At 43.0% G+C, this 24,244-nt stretch overlaps 1 protein-coding gene across 1 annotated transcript in view; it reads right to left on the bottom strand.

Moving 5' to 3' along the window:
* The window catches only part of LOC149436326 (rho GTPase-activating protein 20-like), a 106,805-nt gene that overhangs the window by 42,196 nt on the left and 40,365 nt on the right, over positions 1–24,244 (bottom strand). The window contains exons 3-5 of the mRNA XM_089661726.1: positions 7,876–8,043; positions 3,313–3,462; positions 1,157–1,198 (exon numbers count right to left, since the gene is read on the bottom strand). Coding sequence (XP_089517852.1) covers positions 1,157–1,198; positions 3,313–3,462; positions 7,876–8,043 — 360 coding nt within the window. The remainder of the gene's footprint in view (positions 1–1,156; positions 1,199–3,312; positions 3,463–7,875; positions 8,044–24,244) is intronic.

Below are 24,244 nucleotides of genomic sequence, written 5' to 3' on the forward strand. Positions count from 1 at the left end.
CTGCCTATCTGTGGACTTGTTCTATACTATCAATGTCTTCTTGAAAGTGATGTCTTCAGAACTGGACACATTATTGTAAATGGAACCTAACTAAATCTCTGTATCAGCCTTTCTCAAACCTTTCAACACAGAAAACCCCTGAAATAACTTTCCAATCTCAGGAAACCCCTGCTAAAAATTACTACATCTCATGATACATTAGTGTGATGGTCGATGGGAAGAGTGTTCCTTACACTTGTGGTCATTGAGAGAAATTAGCCCCTTACAGATGGCCAAAAAAATCAATGGTGTCAGTTAGAACTTATCTGAGAGACAGAAGTTGCTGAAGGAACCCCTAGCAACCTCTGGAGCAGGGGTGTCCAAACTATGGCCCTCCCAGCTGTTGAAGTACTACAAGTCCTCTGCCTCTGGGTGTCTTGCCTGTGGATGTCAGAGTCTTGCAAGACCTCATGGGACTTGCAGTTCCAACACCTGGAGGGCCATAATTTGTACACCCCTGCTCTGGAGGAACCCTAACTGAGAAACTCTGCTCTATATAGTGGGATCAGATATCTAGTGATAACTAAAGAACTATATAGAGGAATTGGGACTTTCTTCTTCCTGCTAGTGATCCCTCTAGTGATATAAAGATCTATATAGAGGAATCAGTACCTTCTCCCTCCTGCTGTTGACCCCTCTAGTGATAACTAAAGATGTATATAGTGGAAACAAGACCTTCTTCCTGCTGGTGATCCCTCTGGTGATAGCTAAAGATCTGTATAGAGAAATCAGGACCTCATTCCTCCTGCTGGTGATCCCTCTATTGATAACAAAAGATCTATATAGAGGTACCAGGACTTCATTCTTCCTGTTGGTGATCCTTCTAGTGAAACCCCCAACAATTCAGTTTCCTTACCTCACTGCCAGGCTACACTGTTTACTCAGAGTTGCGGTTTTTACTGTTTTCATCAATTTCCAGCAATCCTAAATCAAGTTCAATATTACAAACAAATACAGAAACTTCAACGCAGTTGCACATCTTTTGCATTGTCAGCATAAATGCATACATTACCCACCAAACCAAGTTTGCATTTGCCAACTGTTATGAATGACTGTTAAGCTACAAATGTGGACACAATAGGGTTAAGAGAATTTCTTTAAAAAAAATAGATCTTACCAGCTTAATGTGGAGAGCCACTTCTCCTTTGTGTCTGAAGAACTAGAACAGAAAAAAACAATGCAGACAGAAATGAAGTGACTACCACACATCCCAGTTCCTTCCTCCTACCCCCCAACCTAAGCACACGGCCCTTCCTGCTTCTATTTTAACATTAGAAACAATGTCCAGCCTGGATTTCCTTCTCCTGATGTCAAGATCTTGTAACCTGCCAAGTCTTCGATTTGTTTACATCTTTATTGACCTGAACACTCTGTTTTCATTAATTAGGTCCCACCAGCATACATATTGTGGCAGTACCTACACATATTGCCTTTTTTACATATTTGTATTCAGGTACAATGAGGTATGCCAGTACCTGTTTGCAAACCTATTAGTACAAATGAAGACCCCATGGCACCTATTACTAAAGTAGTGAATGTGACATTCTTCATCATTCAATGGTGGTAAACAATGACTGTTATGTAAAACGCATGTACCAGTTAGGTCCACCTAGCGAGTGGTGAATAACAGATGGACTGCTTTATAGATTTGTCCGTATGTCTGAAGGTTTGTGGATACCTGATCATCACACCAATATGAAATTGTTGGGCATCCCATTTTAAAACTATGACCCTTAATATGGAGTTCCCCCTCCTCTTCTGGGAAAGCTTTCCACAAGATTTTGGATTGTGTCTAATGGAACTGGTGCACAGTTCAGCCAAAAGAACATCTGTAAGGTCAGGTTCCTGATGTAGGACAAGAAGACCTGACTTGCAATTGGCATTCCTAATTAATTTCAAAGGTGTTCAGTAGGTTGAGTTTAGGTACTGATGTTAGATGTGAAGACCTAAGCCAAAGGTGTTCAGTAAGGTGGAGTTCAGGTACTGATGCTGGAAGAGAAGACCTGATCCCAAAGATGTTCAGTAGGGTTGAGGCCAGGTACTGATGTTCGATGAGACGACCTGATCCCAATGGTGTTCAGAAGGGGTGAGTTCAGGTAGTGATGTTGGATGAGAAGACCCGATCCCAATGGTGTTCAGAAGGGGTGAGTTCAGGTAAAGTTGAATGAGAAGACCTGATCACCAAAGGTGTTCAGTAGGGTTGAGATCAGGTTCTGATGTTGAGTGAAAAGACCTGATTCCCAAAGGTCTTCATGAAGTAGGGTTGAGGTCAGGGATCTTCTTAGGCCACTCAAATTCCTTCACATCAAACTATGTCTTTTTGGAGCTGGCCTTGTACACAGGGGCACAGGCATGCTGTAACAGAAAAGGCTCTTCCTCAAACAGTTACACGTGGCTAGAAGTGCACAGTTTTCTAAAGAGAGGTGAGTATTTTTGTGGAAAAAAGCAATCACCTGTTCCTTGATTGTATACGGATTATACAACCCCTGATCATTTCTACATGAATGCAGTTTTCTAAGTAAACATAAACCAATCCTACAATTTAAATATAGATGTGCAAAACTGAGTTTTTACTATGATGATATCAGTAAGCCCAGGCTGACTGAAAATGCCTGGAAAAACAGGAAATGGGCTGAATGACACTGGGCATCTTAAAGCTTGACAGAGAACTGGCAGTAAGATGCGGTAGTGGTCAGACAGTGGGACAGTGCTGGAGGCAAGATGAGTATTGCAGCAAAATCTGCATTTTATTTTGCCATCTGGTAGGAAATGTATCACAAAAAAAAAACTTTAAGCTGGATTCTGACTTTAATGTTTTATATATAATGTATTCCGGCTATGTTAATATAAGTGAATTTTATAAATATAAGTAAATTTTGACCATAAATATAATAAATCTGAATAACGATAAATACATTTTATGAATAAATAAAATATAAATGTTCACCCTAAATATAAAATTTATAAAAATAAGTACATTTTGACCAAAATTAAGCACTGTTTTTTGCAAGTGGAAATAATCTGAAATTTACAAATTTATAGGTTTTTATTGCAAAAGGGACACTGTATGTCCTCCACGATGTGCAATTATGCTGTGCATATTTTGGGGCACAGTATGGCAAAAAAACCGCGGTGCCAGTAGCAGAGTTTAACTTTGATTTAAATGATAGATCAGAAATGTGTGGATACAGTCGTTCTATATAGAAACCATGTAAGTTCTTAAAAAAACAAGTACCCTCTCTGGCAGTATGAGCAACATATGAACTGCATTACCTAAATGTAACAACGTAGTTTGTTGTGGGCCACCCAATAACAAAGGAATCATCAACAGAATGCCTTCTTTCTGAAACATCCCAAAGGTTGGCAGAAATCCACATCTCGTTCAGACGAACTTGCTTTTTGAGCTTCATGCTGGAAGAAGACCTTACAGGAAAAAAATACACATTGTGTTATTATAGAGACTGGAATACATTGCAAAATTGTAAGGTGAAAAGACGATCATCAGAAGATGACATACCACAAGATTTCCAAGACGTGGAGCATTTACTAAGAAAACATAAGTGATCAAAATAAGCACATTTTAGCAATCCACCTCTATGCTTCACAGTAGAGATGGTGTGCTTTTCTTCAGACCTTCTTGACTTCTCTTCAAGCATACAGTAGAATTCATAAAGAGTGTCATAAAACTGTCTTTCATTTGTGAGGCACATGTCGCTGCTACTTGTCATGTACAGTTGTGTTCAAAATAATAGTAGTGTGTTGAAAAAAGTGAATAAAACTCAAAATTTACTTCCATACAAACAAATGCATTGGGAACACTACACATTCTATTCCAAATCAAAACATGAAGAAAAATATATCAAATTTGTGTTGTTCCTCTAAAAAAAATTGAAGAAAAGTGAATATTACTGTTCAAAAAAATAGCAGTGTTTTGTATTCTTCTTTACAAACTCAAACATTCACTATATAAACTGAAAAATGTTTGAAGATTTTGCTTTCCTTTGAATCACTTAATGAATATTTAGTTGTATAAGCACTGTTTCTGAGAACTGCTGTACATCTGTGTTGCATGGAGTCAACCAACTTCTGGCCCCTGTGAACAGGTATTCCAGCCCAGGACGATTGGACTACATTCCACAGTTCTCTATTTCTTGGTTTTGCCTCAGAAACTGCATTTTTGATGTCACCTCACATGTTTTCTATTGGATTAAGATCTGGGGATTGGGCTGGCCACTCTATAACGTCAATCATGTTGGTCTGGAACCAAGATGTTGCACGTTTACTGGTGTGTTTGGGGTCGTTGTCTTGTTGGAACACCCATTTCAAGGGCATTTTCTCTTCAGCATAAGGCAGCATGACCTCTTTAAGTATTCTGATGTATTCAAACTGATCCATAATCCCTGTATAAACAAATGCAGCGCTTAGAAGGAACATTAAAATATTGAACATTAAAATAATGATAAAACACAGTCCGATAAAGGTGCTCCTTGATTCCCAGTGCAAATGGTAGAAATACACACTAACCAGAAAGCGTAAAGTAATACGCATGTGAGCATATATCCTGAAGGTCCCCCTCTCCTTTCTGGTCTGGTCAAGGAAGTAGCTGGGAAAAATGGAGATCCTACGCCCTCATGTGGTGAAAGAAAGGTCCAGCAGGTCAGAGAAGAATCAATCAAGATCAGCCTTCTCAGGAACTGACACAGGGATCACTTAGGGCTGTAGGGGTTGAAAAGCTCCTCACAGGAGACATAGGAAGCACTCATAGTGTAGTAGGTAGAAATATTTTATTATAAACACTAGTGCACAATAGAACATAATAGTGCCAAGTATGAGCAAACACACTGACCCCTTGAAAATAAAGGTGGCCGCTGGGCCTTCACGTGGCACCGGCGGCTTAGTGTCAACGGCGTCCTGGGCTCCTACTGACGCGTTTCGTGCGCACGCACTTCTTCAGAGGTAGAGCATAGGGGTGATCCCTGTGTCAGTTCCTGAGAAGGGGGAGGCTGATCTTGATAGATTCTTCTCTGACCTACTGGACCTTTCTTTCACCACATGAGGGCGTAGGATCTCCATTTTTCCCAGCTACTTCCTTGACCAGACCAGAAAGGAGAGGGGGACCTTCAGGATATATGCTCACATGCGTATTACTTTACGCTTTCTGGTTAGTGTGTATTTCTACCATTTGCACTGGGAATCAAGGAGCACCTTTATCGGACTGTGTTTTATCATTATTTTAATGTTCAATATTTTAATGTTCCTTCTAAGCGCTGCATTTGTTTATATATGAATTTTGGGGACTTTTTATGCGTTTTCCTTTAATGTTCAGCTGCTAGAATCATTGAGAGCGCTTACTATATATTGTATTGATCCATAATCCCTGGTATGCGATAAATAGGCCCAACACCGTAGTATGAGAAACATCCCCATATCACGATGCTTGCGCAACCATGCTTCACTGTCTTCACAGTGTACTGTGGCTTGAATTCAGTGTTTGGGGGTCATCTGACAAACTGTCTCCGGCCACTAGACCCAAAAAGAACAATCTTACTTTCATCGGTCCACAAAATGTTGCGCCATTTCTCTTTAGGCCTGTCAATGTGCTCTTTGGCAAATTGTAACCTCTTCAGCACATGTCTTTTTTTCAACAGTGGGACTTTGCGGGGGCTTCTTGCAGATAGCTTGGCTTCACATAGGCGTCTTCTAATTGTAACAGTACTCACAGGTAACTTTAGACCTTCTTTGATCTTCCTGGAGCTGATTATTGCTGAGTCCTTGCCATTTTGGCTATTCTTCTATCCATTCGAATGGTAGTTTTTCGCTTTCTTCCAAGTCTTTCAGGTTTTGGTTGCCATTTTAAAGCATTTGCGATCATTTTATCTGAGCGGCCTATCATTTTTTGCACTTCTTTATATGTTTTCCCCTCTCCAATCAACTTTTAATCAAGGTACGCCGTTCTTCTGAACAATGTCTGGAATGACCCATTTTCCTCAGAATTTCAGAGAGAAATGCACTGTAACCAGCATGTACAACATTTGCTGCCTTCCTTTCTTAAATAAGGGCAATAATTGCCACCTGTTTTTCAAAGAATGAATGACCTTACTAATAGAACTCCACACTGCTATTATTTTGAACATGCCCCTTTCAATTAGTGATTCAATTACACAGAATCAGCAGCATGCATGTCATGACTGTTGAGTCTGTGGGATTTCTATTAATCTACTACACCTGCTAGTAAATTATTTGCCATGTAGAAATATCATTTCTACCAAAAACAGTGATTGATCAGTTAGTGATGTCTGACTGCTATTATTTTGAACACAACTGTACATGTCAAAAACACAGATTTGGATTTATTGCATGGATGCATGGTGGGGGGTGGCACTGAGGCCGTAGTGTCTTTACTCTGTCCACAGGACAGTTCAGTAATGCTCAGTCTGATAAAATCACAGGCTCAGCATTACTGAACTCCTGCCCACTGCGCCTATATGGTAACCAAGTGCACTGGCTAGACCTCTGCAATAACTGGATGGCTGTTTTCAGGTCCACCAGTTTGCCATGTGGAGTTGAGCCTTTGGGTGGTCTCATACCACTAGGCTGGATACTAGTTCCCTATCAGGTCCACCTTCTGTTAGATCAACAGTAGATGGTGCTTTATGGGTGATGCTGAGAGACTAGTTGCCCATTAGGTTCACCTCCTCTTAGAGCAACAGTGGATGGAGCCTGATGAGTGATGCTGAGAAACTAGTTCCCCATCAGGTCCACCTCCTCTTAGATCAACAGTAGATGGAGCCTGCTGAGTAATGCTGAGAAACGAGCTCCCCATCAGATCCACCTTCTTTGTGATTGATAGTGACCAGCAATGAGCAGATCCATAGCTGCTAGCATGCTGTCTAGCATCTCTGGAATCTACCCACTGTCATCCACTGTCAAGGAAGGCAGACCCAATGGGGTACAAGTCTGTCAACATTGCCCATCAGTCTTTGCCCACTGTCAATCTAATGGGGGGAGAATATATGATGTAGTTTTGCTCAGCCCTTCATCACGAGGAGCAGGCTAGTAGAGGTATATAAGAGCAAAATGACATTGGTCTTACAGTATCTACCGCATTACCATTTTGGCATAGAAGATTGATCATTAATATAATTCAAAAGTAATATCCACTATTTTTAAATATGCATCTTTACATGAATCCTTGGTAGTCCTCCCATGAAAGTCCCTGTTCAACCCTTCCTGTTATAGGGTGACAACGCTCTGCCTCCTGTGTTTCTACTGAGCACCTGCGTTGTCACTCTGTCTCATAGGTTTCTGATGGAAACTAAAATTGAGAGTAATCCAATGAAGGTACTTATTCAGGCACTTCCTGTTGTAGGGTGACAATATTCTGTCCCTGTCTCCCAATTGTGCTCCTATGTTATCACTTTGTCACAGGGGCTTCTGATGGGGACTACAAGAAAATACATCAACACACACGACGCAGACCTATTCCACTATTGTTACCATCAGGAAACCTGCCTTGAGAAATACCATGCAGCCATCGCTGGGGTGCATGTAGACAGCAGGTGGCTGCAAAGAGGCCGAAGGGGATCCATAAGGGATTAAATAAAATTAAAAACAATATTTTATTTAAAAAAAATTATTTAAGAAATATATTATAATGTCAGTTGTTTATTATATATACAGCTCTTTTGCAAATACAATACCAATAAGTTAGGGTTTGCATCAATTTTAATTTTGGCTGGACTCATTAATGGAAGGTGCATGTTGATTCCTCTTATTGATGGGTAACGTTTCCTTTCTTAAAAAAAAAAGCTGCCCAAGTTGGAGAATGATACTTACTTTGACTTGGCAATAACGAGGGAGTCATTGAAGAGGAACAGGTGCCTCTCTTGTGTGTGCCAACCACTTGATAGCTGGACCCTTTCTTTCAGTATAAACATGTGAGGGCTACAGAAGGATCCCAGGAGAAGACCACTTCCACAGTGCGAAGGAATAAGTGTGACCTGCCTATGGAATAAAAAGAAAAAATGTTATACTTAAAATCCGTATCCAACATTAGTTCACGAATGTATGAAAAACCAAATATTAACAATTACAAATTTTAAATAAAATCATATGTGATAATATTTTTAATATTCTAAAAAAAATTATGTTGTAGCTTTTTTTTCTTTTAGTCTACCTTTAAAACTTGTCAATATTTCTTAACTACTAAGAATACTTGCATAATTATAAATTTTTTCATAGCGAGTTATTGTACCTAATTACACATTATGATGTATGTGTTTTTAGCCTTGAAGAATGGGGACTTTTCCAACTCCTGAAACATTTTGGCTCTTCTATTCCATTAAATATTCATTTAAAAAACATTCTGGACTCTATAGCCATTTGCGTGGCACTTTTGCCACCTTTCACATGTTTGGATTTCTCTTAGGGCTCCCCTTTCTTGGCAGTGTTCTGGTATTTGAGTCAGTATGATCAATGAGATGGTCCTTCGCAAAACTGGAGATTATTCACTGGAGATCTAGCGGCTTTTTTGCATGCACTCCTTAGTTTTTTATTTCTGTCTGCGGACCTTGTTGAATATCTTCCTTAATTTCTGATTCTGTGGATCCTGTGTCACTGTGATGAGGTGCATTTCTGTGGGCTAACGTCTACTTTTTTAATAGCAACCGTCTACTTTTAGACGGCAAAGACATTTACTAAAGAAAGCGTCAACAAGTAGACGCGAAATCGAATTTACTAAACAGGCACAATCCAGGAATCAGTCTCAAAAAGCAGACTTGCTAAGAAGCACGTCTAACACCACGAAAAATCACTGCAGAGACATGTTCACATTGAAATTTTGCTTTCCCAAATATGGGGACTTCACTTTAAACAATATCTTACATTTAAAAAAAATTTTAAAATGTGTAAAAAATAGTTTTGTTAAAGGAAGTCATGACAGTGAAGAACTAGACACTTTTCCAGGGTCTATGGACGGATATAAATGCGCATGTGCAGAATACATTTTAGCAGTCTGCTGTGGGCGCTTTCTTTTTAGAAGCTGTTTAATAGTAAATCTCAGTGTGGAGTCCTTTTGACAGACGGCACTCGATTGCGTCTACTGTGTTAAACAAACGGCACTATTTGTAGCTAGGCATATCTTTATGTATTCTAATTTGATTTCCTTAGTTCTATTGATTCTGTTTTTGCTTCTTATCCTTTATAATTATTTCTGTATTGATTTTACATATTTTGAAGGTCTAGATAATATATATTTTGACAGCTGAATCTAAAAATAAACATCGGCAATTAAAATTTTTTTTAAAAAACGGCGTGGGGTCCCCCCTCCCATCCAGACCAAGCTCTTCAGGTCTGGTATGGACCTTAAGGGGTAGCTCCACGCCAAAATTTAAAAAAAATGGCGTGGGGTCCCCCCAAAAAAATCCATACCAGACCCTTATCCGAGCATGCAGTCCGGCAGGTCAGGAAAGGGGGGAGGGACGCTCACTCCTGAACCATACCAGGCCACATGCCCTCAACATGGGGGGGGGGTGCTTTGGGTCAGGTGATGTGCATGAGTGGGGTGATGCATCTTCAGGGGAGCAGCTGCAAAAATCCTAAATAGACAGCCCCCCAATGATGCGGTTCAGCACATGTGCCATAGAATACCCTTTGGGACTTCCTGATGTGACGTGGGTATCCAAGGAAGCTGCAGGCACATTAGATATCATTATGGCCAGAAATAAGGGGGTATAGTGAGATCCCCCAAAAAAAGTATCCCCCCCAAAAGAAAAAATCCAGCTCTACTAGAAGAGGGCTGCAGGAGGAGAATTATATAAAGTTGATAGTGTGTAAAATTCCATTTCAACAGGAAAGCAGTAGCAACCTAATCAAGTTTCTAATCCTTCCTCACTTTATAAAAAAATAAGTTTTGGCTGGACACAAAAAAAAACCTGTCATGTCCTGTTCTATATATAGACAAATATGTAATTTTAGGTTTTCCTTACTACTTTTCCATGTGATTTAATAGTTCCTCTACCAAAATTATTTTGAGGACCAGACGAATGAAGAGTTTTGAGATCAAGAACATCTCAGTGCAACATCCTAAAAAAAAAAAAAATTTCCACTGCGAAAATAAACATCCCCGAAACCAGACAACACTGAAATTTGGAATAAGATTTGAATCCAGAACAAAAGGTTAAAGGTGTCTGTATCAAAGAATTCTCAGGAAAAAGGTAAGCTCAGGAAAGAGTCACAGAACTGGTACAAGAACACAACAAGAACAGACAGTCTTAGCTTATTACTGCTCAGCACACTGGGGAAATGGGCATCGTTATAATGGGGCTTCTGTTCTAAAATCAGAGTTGGCATTAACACAAAATTGTAAATTCTAAGTGAACGCAGAATTCCAAGCAGGAAAACCAACAGGATGCCTGAAGCATTTTATTCTCTAGAGTATGATTATAAAACAACAGGAAAATAAGAGGCCTCCATGAAACGGTTCTAAATGTAATCTCTTCTTCAGTTCTGCCTAGCTGACCTTGCGCTGTCCTTGGTCACGCCTTGATTTCCAAGTTATGAAAGGACATGCCTCAGCCCTATTGGAGCTTGTGACAGATGCTCGAAATAACATTTCTTAACTTTGCATGGAAGGATATAACTTCACAGAAAATTGTAGACAAAAACAAGCATCCGTATTTGCAAAAAATAAAAGAAAGGAAAGAGAAAAATGAAGGGTCCTCACCCTAAAATCTTCTATCAGGATCAAATTCCGAGAAAACAATTATAAAATCCTAACCTGATGGTACACAACCCCCTGCAATCAGCCATAAATATTACCCAAACGTTTCAAATTCGGTCTTCTCCAAAGTCAAAGAACCTTCTAAAACAATGTACGGACTATCCTATCTCGGATGACCCTGCCTTCTTCCTACATCACCACGGCATTCCTACCAAAACGTACCATAAATCTCTCCTTCACCACCTTTTTAAATGCCACCAAATCCTGCACTCCTATGATAGTGGGATCCCTCCCTTCCTCCAGTATCATTTTGGACATGTAGAGTATTATGGTCTCCTCCAAAACTTCTCCAAAGTCAAAGAACTTTCTCAAAAATTAACTGACTATCATATCCCAGATAACCATGCTTTCTCCCTCCTACATCACCACCACATTCTCACCAAAACATACTAAAAATCTATCCTTTGCCTCCTTTTGAATTGCCACCAAATCCTGCATTCATATGAAGATGGGATCTTTCCTTTCCCCAGGTATCATTGTGGACATGCAGACTAATTTGGTCTTCTCCAAAGTCAAAAAAGGATCTCAAAAATGTTTGGACTATCATAGCCTGGATGACCCTACCTTCTTCCTCCTACATCACCACTGCATTCCAACCAAAACATTCCAGAAACCTATTCTTTGGCACCTTTTAAATGCCACCAAATCCTGCATTCCTTTGATGGTGGGACCCTTCCCTTCCACAGTATAATTGTGGACATGCAGAGTACTTTGGTCTTCTCCAAAGTTAAAGAACTTTCTCAAAAATGTATGGACTACCATACCCTAGATGACCCTACCTTTTTTCATCCTACATTGTCACCACATTACCACCAAAACATACCAAAAATCTATCCTTTGCCACCTTCTAAATGTCACCAAATCCTACATTCCTATGATGGTTGGACCTCCTCCCTTCCCCGGATATCACTGTGGACACGCAAAGTAGTATTTATTTATTTATTTATTTATTTATCGAGTTTATATAGCGCCAAAGGGTTTGCTCAGCGCTGTACAATAGGGGGGGACAATACATGAAACAGTACAGTAACATCAAACAGCACACAAGGGGTAAGAGGGCCCTACTCTTTTGAGCTTACAATCTAGGAGGGAGGGGGTAGAGGTACAGGAGGAAATGGCTGTGGGGGATGGAGTGGTAGGAGGAGGGAAGGGCAGCGGCTGTTAGGTGAGGGTGGGGTAGGCTTCCCTGAAGAGGTGGGTTTTCAGGGAGCGCCTGAAGGTGAGGAGGGAAGGTGACAGTCTGATGGATTGGGGTAGTGAGTTCCAGAGGATGGGGGAGGACCTGGAGAAGTCTTGCAGTCGTGCGTGGGAGGAGGAGACCAGGGAGCAAGATAGAAGGAGGTCCTGTGAAGAGCGAAGGGTACGGGTAGGGTGGTACTTGGGAATCAGGTCGGTGAGGTAGTTAGGGGCAGTGTTGTGAATGGCTTTATAGGTCAGAGTGAGCAGTTTGAATTTAATGCGTTGGGCAATGGGGAGCCAGTGGAGGGAGAGGCAGAGGGGGGTGGCAGAGGTGGAGCGGCTGGTGAGGTGGATGAGTCTGGCAGCTGAGTTCAGGATGGTCTGAAGCGGGGAGAGTTTGCACTGGGGTAGGCCGATGAGGAGGGAGTTGCAGTAGTCCAGGCGTGAGATAATCAGGGAGTGAACGAGTAGTTTAGTGGTGTCTGGGGTAAGGAAGGAGCGTATTTTGGCGATGTTGCGAAGGTGGAGCCTGCATGTATTTGTGAGTGATTTGACATGAGGTTGGAAGGAAAGGTTTGAGTCCAGAATGACGCCAAGGACCTTGGCTTGCTGGGCGGGATTGATGGTGGTGTTGTTGGTAGTGATGGAAAGGATGGGGGGGGGGCACGGGAAGGGGGAAAGACGAGAAGCTCGGTTTTGGAGAGGTTGAGTTTGAGGAAATGGAGCGACATCCAGTCAGAGATGTCGTTTAGGAGGTGAGTGATGCGGGCGGAGAATGTGGGGGTGAGGTGAGGGGTGGATAGGTAGATTTGAGTATCATCAGCATAGAGGTGGTAGTTGAAGCCGTGGGAGTGTATGAGTTTGCCAAGGGAGGAGGTGTAGATGGAGAAGAGAAGGGGTCCAAGGACAGAGCCCTGGGGGACCCCAACAGAGAGGGGGAGGGAAGAGGAGGTGGCGCCGTTGTAGGAAACGCTGAAGGAGCGTTGGGATAGATAGGACGAGAACCAGGAGAGAGCGGTGTCTCTGATGCCAAGGGAGAGTAGTTTATTAAGGAGGAGGGGGTGGTCGACTGTGTCAAAAGCCGCAGAGAGGTCTAGGAGGAGGAGGACAGAGTAGTCGCCTTTGGCTTTGGCGGTTAGTAGATCGTTGGTGATTTTGAGGAGGGCAGTTTCGGTGGAGTGTAGGGGACGGAAGCCGGACTGTAGTGGGTCAAGGAGGTTGTTGTCAGTTAGGTGGGCGCTTAGGCGATCGTAGACCAAGCGCTCAAGGAGCTTGGACATGAGTGGCAGCAGGGAAATTGGTCTGAGGTTGTTGAGGTCAGTGGGGTCCAGGGAGGGCTTTTTGAGTATGGGGGTGATGTGCGCATGTTTTAGGGGGGAGGGGAAGACGCCAGTAGCGAGGGAGAGATTGAAGATGTGGGTAAGGGAGCGGATGAGGGAAGAGGGGGGTGACCGGAGGAGTTGAGAGGGGATAGGGTCCAGGGGGCAGGTAGTGAGGCGGGCTTCTGAGAAGACTCTGGTGACTTCCTCAGTGGTAGTAGGGCTGAAGGAGTGCAGTGATGGGGGGGTTACGGTAGGCAGGGCCTTGGGTGTGGTGGGGGGCAGTGCCGTTGCAAGGTCAGAGGAGGGGAGAGATGAGAGGGTGATGGAAGGGGGGAGGCTAGATGGGGAGGTAGACTGCAAGTTGACTATGTCCTTGCGGATTGCGTCAATCTTGCTATGGAGATGAGTGGCAATCTCGTGGGCGGTAAGTGAGGTACTGAGTGGAGGAGGGGGGGGAGAGAGCAGGGAGTTGAAGGTGGAGAAGAGTCGGCGAGGGCAGTTTGAGAGGGTGTTGATCAGGTCAACGAAGTAGGCCTGCTTGGCGGCGTGGAGGGAGGAGGTGTAGGTGAGGAAGGCAGATTTGTAGAGGGAGAATGCATGAGGGGACCTGGTTTTGCGCCATAGTCTCTCCAGCGCACGACTGCGACGTTTGAGGCATTTAGTGTGGTCGTTCTGCCATGGTTGGAGCGGTCTGGGTTTGATGTTGCGTGTGGTTAGGGGTGCCAGAGAGTCTAGGGTGGCTGATAGTGAGTCGTTGTACGCGGTGGTGGCTAGGTCAGGACATGACAGTGGAAGGATGCTGTCGTGCAAGCGATCGGCAGCCGAGTGGAGGGGGGCCGGGTGCAGGTTGCGGAGGTTGCGGCTGGTGATGGTTTGGCGCACTGGGGGGGGGGAGTTAGGGGAAGGGGAGATGGAGAACGTGAGGAGGTGGTGGTCGGAGAGAGGGAAGGGGGTGTTAGTGAAGTGGTTAAGGGTACAGAGGTGGGAGAAGACGAGGTCCAGGGTGTTCCCATTGATGTGGGTGGAGGAAGTAGTAGACATTAGGCAAACAGAAGATCTTATATTAACCTCCCAAAACAAAAGGACACATACCACAACACGTGGTTCTATTGGAATTACTTCTCTGCAAAACAGAAAACCCTCCTACGAAGAGAAACCCAGCCCTATATACCATAGGCTGATACCTGAGGATGAGCTGCTCCTCTCCCCTCCCTGTAAGCACATAGTCACTACCCCCTTACTGGATATGAGTTTTTTCCTAAAATAGTAACTTTGGTGCGGAGGAGCCTGAGTGGCCTGCTGTTGGAAAGCTGCTGGAGATATGACTGTTTCCAGTCAGAAGGTACTGGATACCTGGCTAAACCCTTCTTGTTTTAATAGAAAAAAAAAAAAACTGGAATACAGAGACAAGAAATTACATCATAGCTATGTAGTTCCACATAACACAAGGATATTACCACCTAGTGGCAGAACTTCTAGTCACAGTAAAATGCATGAGAATGGTTGATGCACCTACAGTTGTGACCAAAATTATTCAACCCCCACTGAAATTGAGTGTTTTGGCCAGTTTGACATTGCTTTTGATCATTCAGTCATCTTGCTTACATTTACATTAAAGAGGCACTTGTAGGTCAGACAAATATAACATAACAGTTATAATGAAATAACCACAAATGTCTTTTCTGTGCTCACAGCATTATCAGTTTTATTCAACCCCCAAGTGACATTCAATCTTAGTACTTAGTACAGCATCCTTTTACAGTTATAACAGCTTTTAAACGTGAAGCATAGCTTGACACAAGTGTCTTGCAGCGATCTACGGGTATCTTCGCCCATTCTTCATGGGCAAAGGCCTCCAGTTCAGTCACATTCTTAGGCTTGCGCACTGCAACTGCTTTCTTTAAGTCCCACCAGAGGTTCTCAATCGGATTTAAGTCTGGTGACTGCGATGGCCACTCCAAAATGTTCCAGCCTTTCCTCTGCAACCATGCTCTAGTGGACTTGGAGGTATGCTTGGGATCATTGTCCTGTTGAAAGGTCCAACGTCTCCCAAGCCTCAGGTGTGTGACGGACTGCATCACGTTTCCATCCAATATCTCCTGGTACTGAAGAGAATTCATGGTACCTTGCACACGCTGAAGCTTCCCTGTACCTGCAGAAGCAAAACAGCCCCAAAGCATGATTGACCCTCCACCATGCTTCACAGTAGGCAAGGTGTTCTTTTCATCATAGGCCTTGTTCTTCCTCCTCCAAACATAGCGTTGATCCATGGGCCCAAACAGTTCTAATTTTGTTTCATCAGTCCACAGAACACTATCCCACAACTTTTGTGGTTTGTCCACATGGCTTTTGGCATACTGCAGTCGACTCTTCTTATTCTTTGGAGACAGCAAGGGGGTACGCCTGGGAGTTCTGGCACGGAGGCCTTCATTACGCAGTGTGCGTCTTATTGTCTGGGCTGAAACTTCTGTACCCACATCTGACAAATCTTTTCTCAGTTCCTCAGCAGTCACACGGGGACTTCTCTCCACTCTACGCTTCAGGTAGCGCACAGCAGTCGAAGTCAGCATCTTCTTTCTGCCACGACCAGGTAGCGTTTCAACAGTGCCCTTTGCCTTGAATTTGCGAATGATGCTTCCTAAGGTGTCTCTTGGTATGTTTAACATCTTTGCAATCTTCTTATAGCCATTGCCCTTCCTGTGAAGAGAAATCACCTCTTCTCTTGTCTTCCTGGACCATTCTCTTGCCTTCACCATGTTTGTAACCACACCAGTAAATGTCTAGAAGGAGCTGAGTATCACAGTCATTTTAAAGCTGCCTAATTGGTGCTTATTATGCTTGATTGCTGCTCGGTGACATCCACAGGTGTTTTCAATACCTGATGGAAAGCACCTGTATGAACCTCTGTTCTTCAGAGTGGTAGTCTTTAAGGGGTTGAATAATTGTGGCAATGAAGAAACCACATAAGAACCATTTACTACTGTATTACATAAACAATTGATGTCATTTTAGTTGCATTTGGGTAGTTACAACGTCCTTGTAGGATTTGATTCTGAATACAATTCCAAATGTACACTATAGTCCCTAAACCCCTTTACAGCATTGGGGGTTGAATAATTTTGGTCACAACTGTATGTTTGTATGAACAACATGCTAACACTCCCATAGAGCCCTGACCTCACCCATATTTAACACCTATTGGTATGAATTGGTGCGCTGATAGCCAGCCAGGTCTCCTCTATTGTGAGGTTACCTGACCTTACAAATGGGCACAAATTCCAACAGACAACCCCTAAATGTTGTAGAAAGCCTTCCCAGACTGGGGGGCTGTTATAGCCACAAATAGGGACAACTCCAGATTAATGCTTTTGAAATGCGATATCCAAAGTTCCTACAGCGGTGATGATCAGGTGTCTACAAACGTTTGGCCATGTAGTGTATCACTAGGCTCTGCTCTGATGTAATAGATGGCGACAGCATCAAGAGACCATGTCAATACATATTGTCCACTGATGTCACCATCAGGAAACCCACCTTGAAAAATGTCATGCAGCTGTTGCGAGAGGACATGGAGACAGGAAGTGGCTGCAAAGAGGCTGCAGAACTGGGATGCAACAACTTTGACAACTTTTTAATTTAGCAGTCACTTAATTTAAAATCCACAAGCCACTGAAATGCAAATATAATATTTATAGAATTAATTCCTAGGACACCCCACACCTGTAATGTGCTTGCGGTTTACATGCCTTGTAGAGCCTGGAGCTAATGCTGCATATTTTTTGGACTGCAACTTTACAGTGGAAACAGTTTCTAACACTGCATTGTCTTTGAAATCAAGTCAATCAGAAAAAAGGAAACTAATGAGGAAAACAATACCGCGGGGAATCACGAGTGTTACATTGTAGCATTGGCTTTTTCCTTTTCTGTACTGGGGGTTTTTTTTTGTTTTTTTTTGTATGATTATAAAATGTTACAAAAAATAAACAGAACAAAATAACACAAAGATACTAACATAAATCGTCAACTACAAGAAAAAAACATGACCAGATCCACCAACGGTCACCACCATGGCCACTACTGCAGGGGTGGAAGGTTAACAGTCACTGACATGGCCACTAATGCAGGGGTGGAAGAAATTAACCACCATGACCACTACTAAAGGGGTGGAAGGTTAACATTCACCACCATGACCACCAACGGTCACTGACATGGCCACTAATGCAGGGGTGGAAGAAATTCACCACCATGACCACTACTAAAGGGGTGGAAGGTTAACATTCACCACCATGACCACCAACAGTCACTGCCATGGCTACTAATGCAGGGGTGGAAGGTTAACGTTCACTGCCATGACCACCAATGAAGGAAACTATTTCCCACCTACGGGCGTGGAACCTGAATGGTGACTGTTGCTGGATAGAGGGGAGGGTAACCAGTAAATGTCCATTCCTTGATCTCCCCTACCTAGTAAGAACCCAGAAATAATGAGGATTTCATCACCTCCATTTCTGCTGTCACTTTCCCTGGCTGCTGTGGCTAGGAAAGAAGATATTGGAGCAATACCTGCACTTTAGCTTCAGTGGCGTTCAGGGAAAACATCAGAGGTCTAATAGACCCCGATATCTTATCTAGGCTAGGTTCACACTTAAGTGTTTTGAGGTGCATTTTGCATTTTACAGAAACGCACTACAGTCCATTAACATGATTTCTGATGGTGCACATTCACATCTGCATGTTTTCACCCTTTGCGATTTTTGAAAAGGGTCAGACTTTTTGACAGACAAAATGTTGCGTTTTGGTTCAATAAACTTCAATGGAGACTCTGCAAAAATGCATGTAGTGCATTTTTGATGTATTTTGTGCTTTTAATCTGCCCAGCAACAAGTTGGCCAAAAAAAACACATAAATGCAAAACGCATCAAACGCATGTGCAAAAAGCAAAATGCACCAAAAAAGCACTGCAGAAACGGATCAAACGCAAGCTGCATAGGTGTGAACCTAGCCTAGCAAACATTTAAGAGCAAATACAGCTGCAACATGATTCATATTGTAATTGAATGTTATCAAAAGTTGCCTTTCCTTCTCAAGCTCTGTGATTTTCTGTAGAATGCAATATGGCAAACTGGAGGCATTCTGTACACAAATGGTGTATAGGGCATCCAGCACCCCCCAAGAAATATAATTCCCTGCTTGTGTGATTGGTGCACTGATTTCAATACTTTTTGGTATCCCCTGCAACAAAAATGTCATTTTTGGTGAGATACTCCCAAAGGGAAATCACTCCTACAGGGATGCAGACCCTGCCACTTTCCTCAGTAGAACCCTGCAAGTGCAGCAGCTGATTGATAGTTATAAAGTCGATCCCATTCACATTCACTCTGCACAGGGACACAGACAAATAAACGGCTATTTCTTCAAAATAACAAAGGTAGGAATCTGCAACACAGTTTGATAAAATCCCTGCAATAAACATAGTTTACCTAGAGGGGAATGTTTTTTTTTTTTCTCAACAAAAGCGGAGTTACTCTTTATAGGGAATTAAATGTACACCCAAGCACTTAAACTCCTAAAAACATTTTGAGCCCACCTATGTACATGCACATATGTATGTAAACGCACACATCGGGGGAGCCTATGTATGAAGATGTTGATTGTGCTATATATGTTACATATCAACACATGCTGGAGTAACTTGTGTGGCAATTATTCACTCCAAACTGATGACCTGTAGGAGTTTTCAAAGTGGAAAATTTTGGGTACAGGAATTTGTCCCCATTTCACGGGCAGGTTCAAATTTAAGGCTTGATGTGTTTGGTATCTATTTGGCGCAAACTCATCTTTTAGTTTTTTTTAGTAATTGAGCAATCTATTGATTTGTGCCCACTGAGGTTAACATTAGTGTACCTTTTACTGAATATTATTGATAAATATCGTGTCACATAAAAAAGTTGGAACTACCACCATTTTATTCTCCAGGGTCACCGCTTTCAGAAAGAATACGAGGCATGACCATTTAATTCCTGGAATGGGCTGTAATAAATGTTGGCTTACCACCAGCCTGGTGTTTGCATGTTCTGTGCTTGCGTGGGTTTCCTTCCGGTACTCCAGTTTCCTCCCACACTCCAAAGACATGCTGGTAGGTTAATTGGATCCTGTCTAATTTGGCCCTAGTATGTGTATATATGAATGTGAGTTACGGACCTTAGATTGTACAACCCTTGAGGGTTAGAGACTGATGTGAATGTACAATATATATGTAAAGTGCGGCATAAATGAACGTCGCTATAGAAGTACCTGGAATAAATAAATAAATAAATAATAGTTACATAGTTAGTCAGGCTGAAAAAAGACAAAAGTCCATTATAATCCTATACCCACAGTTAATCCAGAGGAAGGCAAAAAAACCCCAGAAAAGCATGATCCTATTTGCTCCTGCTGGGAAAAAAATTCCTTCCTGATCCCCCAAGAGGCAATCAGATATTCCCTGGATCAACTTTACCTATAAATGTTAGTATCCAGTTATATTCTGTGTATCTAGGAAAGAATCCAGGACTTTTTTAAAGCAATCCACTGAGCTTGCCTGAACTAACTCTTGAATGAGTCTATTCCACATTTTCACAGCTTGTACTGTGAAGAAACCTTTCCGTGTTTGGAGATTAAATCTCTTTTCCTCCAGACGTAAGGAGTGCCCCCTTGTCCTCTGTGATGACCTCAGGGTGAATAACTCTACACCGAGTTCACTATATGAACCATTGATGTATTTATACATGGAGATCATATCCCTCCCTTATGTATTATACATGGAGATCATATCCCTCCCCTTATGTATTATAGATGGAGATCATATCCCCCCTTATGTATTATACATGGTGATCATATCCCCCCTTATGTATTATACATGGAGATCATATCCCCCTTATGTATTATACATGGTGATCATATCCCCCTTATGTATTGTACATGGAGATCATACCCCCCCTTATGTATTATACATGGAGATCATGTCCCCCCTTGTGTATTATACATGGAGATCATATCCCTCCTTATGTATTATACATGGAGATCATATCTCCCCTTATGTATTATACATGTTGATCATATCCCCCTTATGTATTATACATGGAGATCATATCCCCCCTTATGTATTATACATGGAGATCATGTCCCCCCTTGTGTATTATACATGGAGATCATGTCCCCCCTTATGTATTATACATGGAGATCATGTCCCCCTTATGTATTATACATGGAGATCATATCCCCCCTTATGTATTATACATGGAGATCATATCCCCCCTTATGTATTATACATGGAGATCATATCCCCCCTTATGTATTATACATGGAGATCATGTCCCCCCTTATGTATTATACATGGAGATCATACCCCCTGTAAGGAAATATGTATTATTAACTGTCATCCATTTTGTATAATGCCTCCATTTATAGATGTGTGAACAGTTAGTTTTGTTTTTGTAACTTCTCTCTCGTTTCCTTAGACTAGTTTCATTTCTCTAAAAGGAACTTCCTTATATGGTATCCCTCAACTATTTGCAGTTTCTGTTCTTCACGTAACTATATTGATAAGAATGGAATGTTTCATTGGTCATCCTGAGATTAAGCAACGCCTACTGAGTTCTGTATAACTGTTCTTGTCATGCATTAAACTTTCAGAGATTTAGCTTGCAGACTTCAGTGTCTGAGCTTTATTTCTCCCAGGCCTGGTGGTGAAAATAACGAGGACAAGGGGGCTACAGACATCGGTTGAATCCTTGCACCCCCCCTTATGTATTATACATGGAGATCATATCCCCCCTTATGTATTATACATGGTGATCATACCCCCCCTTATGTATTATACATGGAGATCATATCCCCCCTTATGTATTATACATGGAGATTATATCCCCCCTTATGTATTATACATGGAGATCATATCCCCCCTTATGTATTATACATGGAGATCATATCCCCCCTTATGTATTATACATGGAGATCATACCCCCCCTTATGTATTATACATGGAGATCATATCCCCCCTTATGTATTATACAAGGAGATCATATCCCCCCTTATGTATTATACATGGAGATCATATCCCCCTTATGTACCGTATTTGCCGGCGTATAAGACGACTGGGCGTATAAGACGACCCCCCTACTTTTCCTGCTAAAATGTAGTGTTTGGGCTATACTCGCCGTATAAGACTACCCCTCTTCCAATGCACACCAGTGGGAGGAATAGTGCCCCATCATTGATGTCAGTGGGAGGAATAGTGCCCCATCATTGGTATTAGTGGCAGGAATAGTGCCCCATCATTGGTATCAGTGGAGGAATAGTGCTCCATCATTGGTGTCAGTGGGAGGAATAGTGCCCCATCATTGGTATCAGTGGCAGGAATAGTGCCCCATCATTGGTATCAGTGGGAGGAATAGTGCCCCATCATTGGTATCAGTGGGGGGAATAGGTGCCCCATCATTGGTATCAGTGGCAGGAATGGTGCCCCATCATTGGTGTCAGTGGGAGGAATAGTGCCCCATCATTGATGTCAGTGGGAGGAATGGTGTCCCATCATTGGTGTCAGTGAGGGGTGGAATAGTGCCCCATCATTGGTGTCAGTGGGGGGGGGGAATAGTGCCCCATCGTTGGTGTCAGTGGGGGGGAGGAATAGTGCCCCATCGTTGGTGTCAGTGGGAGGAATAGTGCCCCATCGTTGGTATCAGTGGGAGGAATAGTGCCCCATCATTGGTATCAGTGACACCAATGATGGGGCACTATTCCTCCCACTGAGACTTGCTGACCCTGTTCTCGTATGGTGCTGCTGCAGCCAGCATATGTGGTTGCAGCAGCACCTCTACACAGCACACTTACTTGCTGCTCCGGCACTCAATTTTCGCGGGGCCGCTCGGCTCCGCCCCCTCGCCGGTGATTGGCCGCCTGTGTGCCTTTCCTGAGCTACAGTTCTGGCGGCCAATCACCGGTGAGGAGGCGGAGCCGAGCAGCCGCACGAACATCCAGTGGCCGAACTGAAGGAGACGCCGCGCTTCCTGGACCGGATCGTCGTGGGACTGGATCCAGGTAAGAGACATCAGCCCCTGCAAACCCCTGTACTTAATGCCGCAGCCCCCCTAACATGTGTACCGGCGTATAAGACGACCCCCGACTTTTGAGAAGATTTTCAAAGGTCAAAAAGTCGTCTTATACGCCGGCAAATACGGTATTATACATGGAGATCATATCCCCCCTTATATATTATAATGGAGATCATATCCCCCCTTAATCTTCTCTTAAGAGAGAATACAGTAAATTCAGTTCCTCTAATCTTTCCTCATAACTGAGCTCCTCCATGCTTCCTATCAGTTTGATAATACCTATACACTAGCAGCTGTTGTCACCTTCAAAGTAGTCCCCTTCTGAAGAGATGCACTTTTCTAGACAACTCTGACATTGCCAGAAACAATCCTGGAATTAATTTTCCGGAAACGCTGACCAGTTTCTTTATCGCACCTTTCTGGATGTCCGGAATGTCATGTAAATTTTGGACAGCCATAAATCACAGGGCACCAAGTCGGAAATAAGGTTGGTCAATTTTAGGAATGGATTCCTGGGACAGGAACTCACAAACACTTAACACATCATGTTCAGGAGCATGGTGGAGAATCCACCTGTCAGGCCAGGTATTCTCCTCTGAACAGATTCCCTTAACCTTTTCAGAATTCCAATCATATACAAAAACATGCAGCGCTAGAGTGAATGGATCTATCTCATGATACGGAGTGACCACTTAATGAGATATAAACGCAGCTACCATAATAGTCTTAAGCAACCAATATTATAACATTCTCATAGTTAAGAAGGTGTAAATGGTGATAAAGGTGTCAAAGTCAATCTATCATAGGAGTGACGTAAATCTGTGACATCTGTGGTAGGAAATGTGGCTGTAGAATGCACTAACCAGATAGCGCAAATAAAAGCGCATTGGAGTAAAATGACCTACTCCTGGTCACTGGATCAGGGGACCTGCCGGAATGGTGGTCGTCTCTACTGTGGTCACCAGAGTCATCCGTGTCCTCTCCAATTATGGAATTCCCAGGTATCCAGTGGAATAAACGCTCATCCGGTATGCAGTAGAATCCTTGTGTCAGCGACCTCCAGGGGTGCGATGTGCGCTCAAGGACCAGGAATCACCTTCAGGGCTCAGAAATAAACCCAAAAGAGAGGCTTCCGATAGTGTGATAACTTTTATTATGGAGTAGTAGACAAAAAAACGCACTTACATGGTGCAATATACACTTCCAAAGATGGCCGCCCGTGTCAAGGTGTGGACCATGTGGGTAGTGGTTGTGGGTCAAGTAGCATCTCCCTAACGCGTTTCGTGGCAACTGCACGTTATCAAAGGGCAGGTGCCACGAAACGCGTTAGGGAGATGCTACTTGACCCACAACCACTACCCACATGGTCCACACCTTGACACGGGCGGCCATCTTTGGAAGTGTATATTGCACCATGTAAGTTACAGGAGGGAGGGGAGGAGAGGAGTTACAATAGTCGATGCGTGATATGACAAGGGAGTGAATAAGTTGCTTAGTGGTTTCTGGGGTTAGGAACGGTCGTATCAAGGAGATGCTGCGGAGGTGAAGTCTACATGATTTTGTCAGCGATTGGATCTGGGGCTGGAAGGACAGATGGAAGTCTAGGATTACACCTAGTACCCTGGCGTAAGGGGATGGACTGAGTATGGTGTTAGCGACATTTGTGGTGAAGTCCGGGGGGGTAGCGCGGGCAGGGGGGAATACTAGGAGCTCCGTTTTGGAGAGGTTGAGTTTGAGGAAGTGGAGTGTCATCCAGGCCGATATGTCACTTAGTAGGCTAGCGATACGGGTGGAAACTGAAGGGGTGAGGTGAGGGGTAGACAGATAGATTT

This window comes from Staurois parvus, unplaced genomic scaffold, assembly GCF_062004578.1.
Source record: "Staurois parvus isolate SC_StPar_1 unplaced genomic scaffold, SC_StPar_1.0 ptg001377l, whole genome shotgun sequence".
Classification (NCBI taxonomy): Eukaryota; Metazoa; Chordata; class Amphibia; order Anura; family Ranidae; genus Staurois; species Staurois parvus.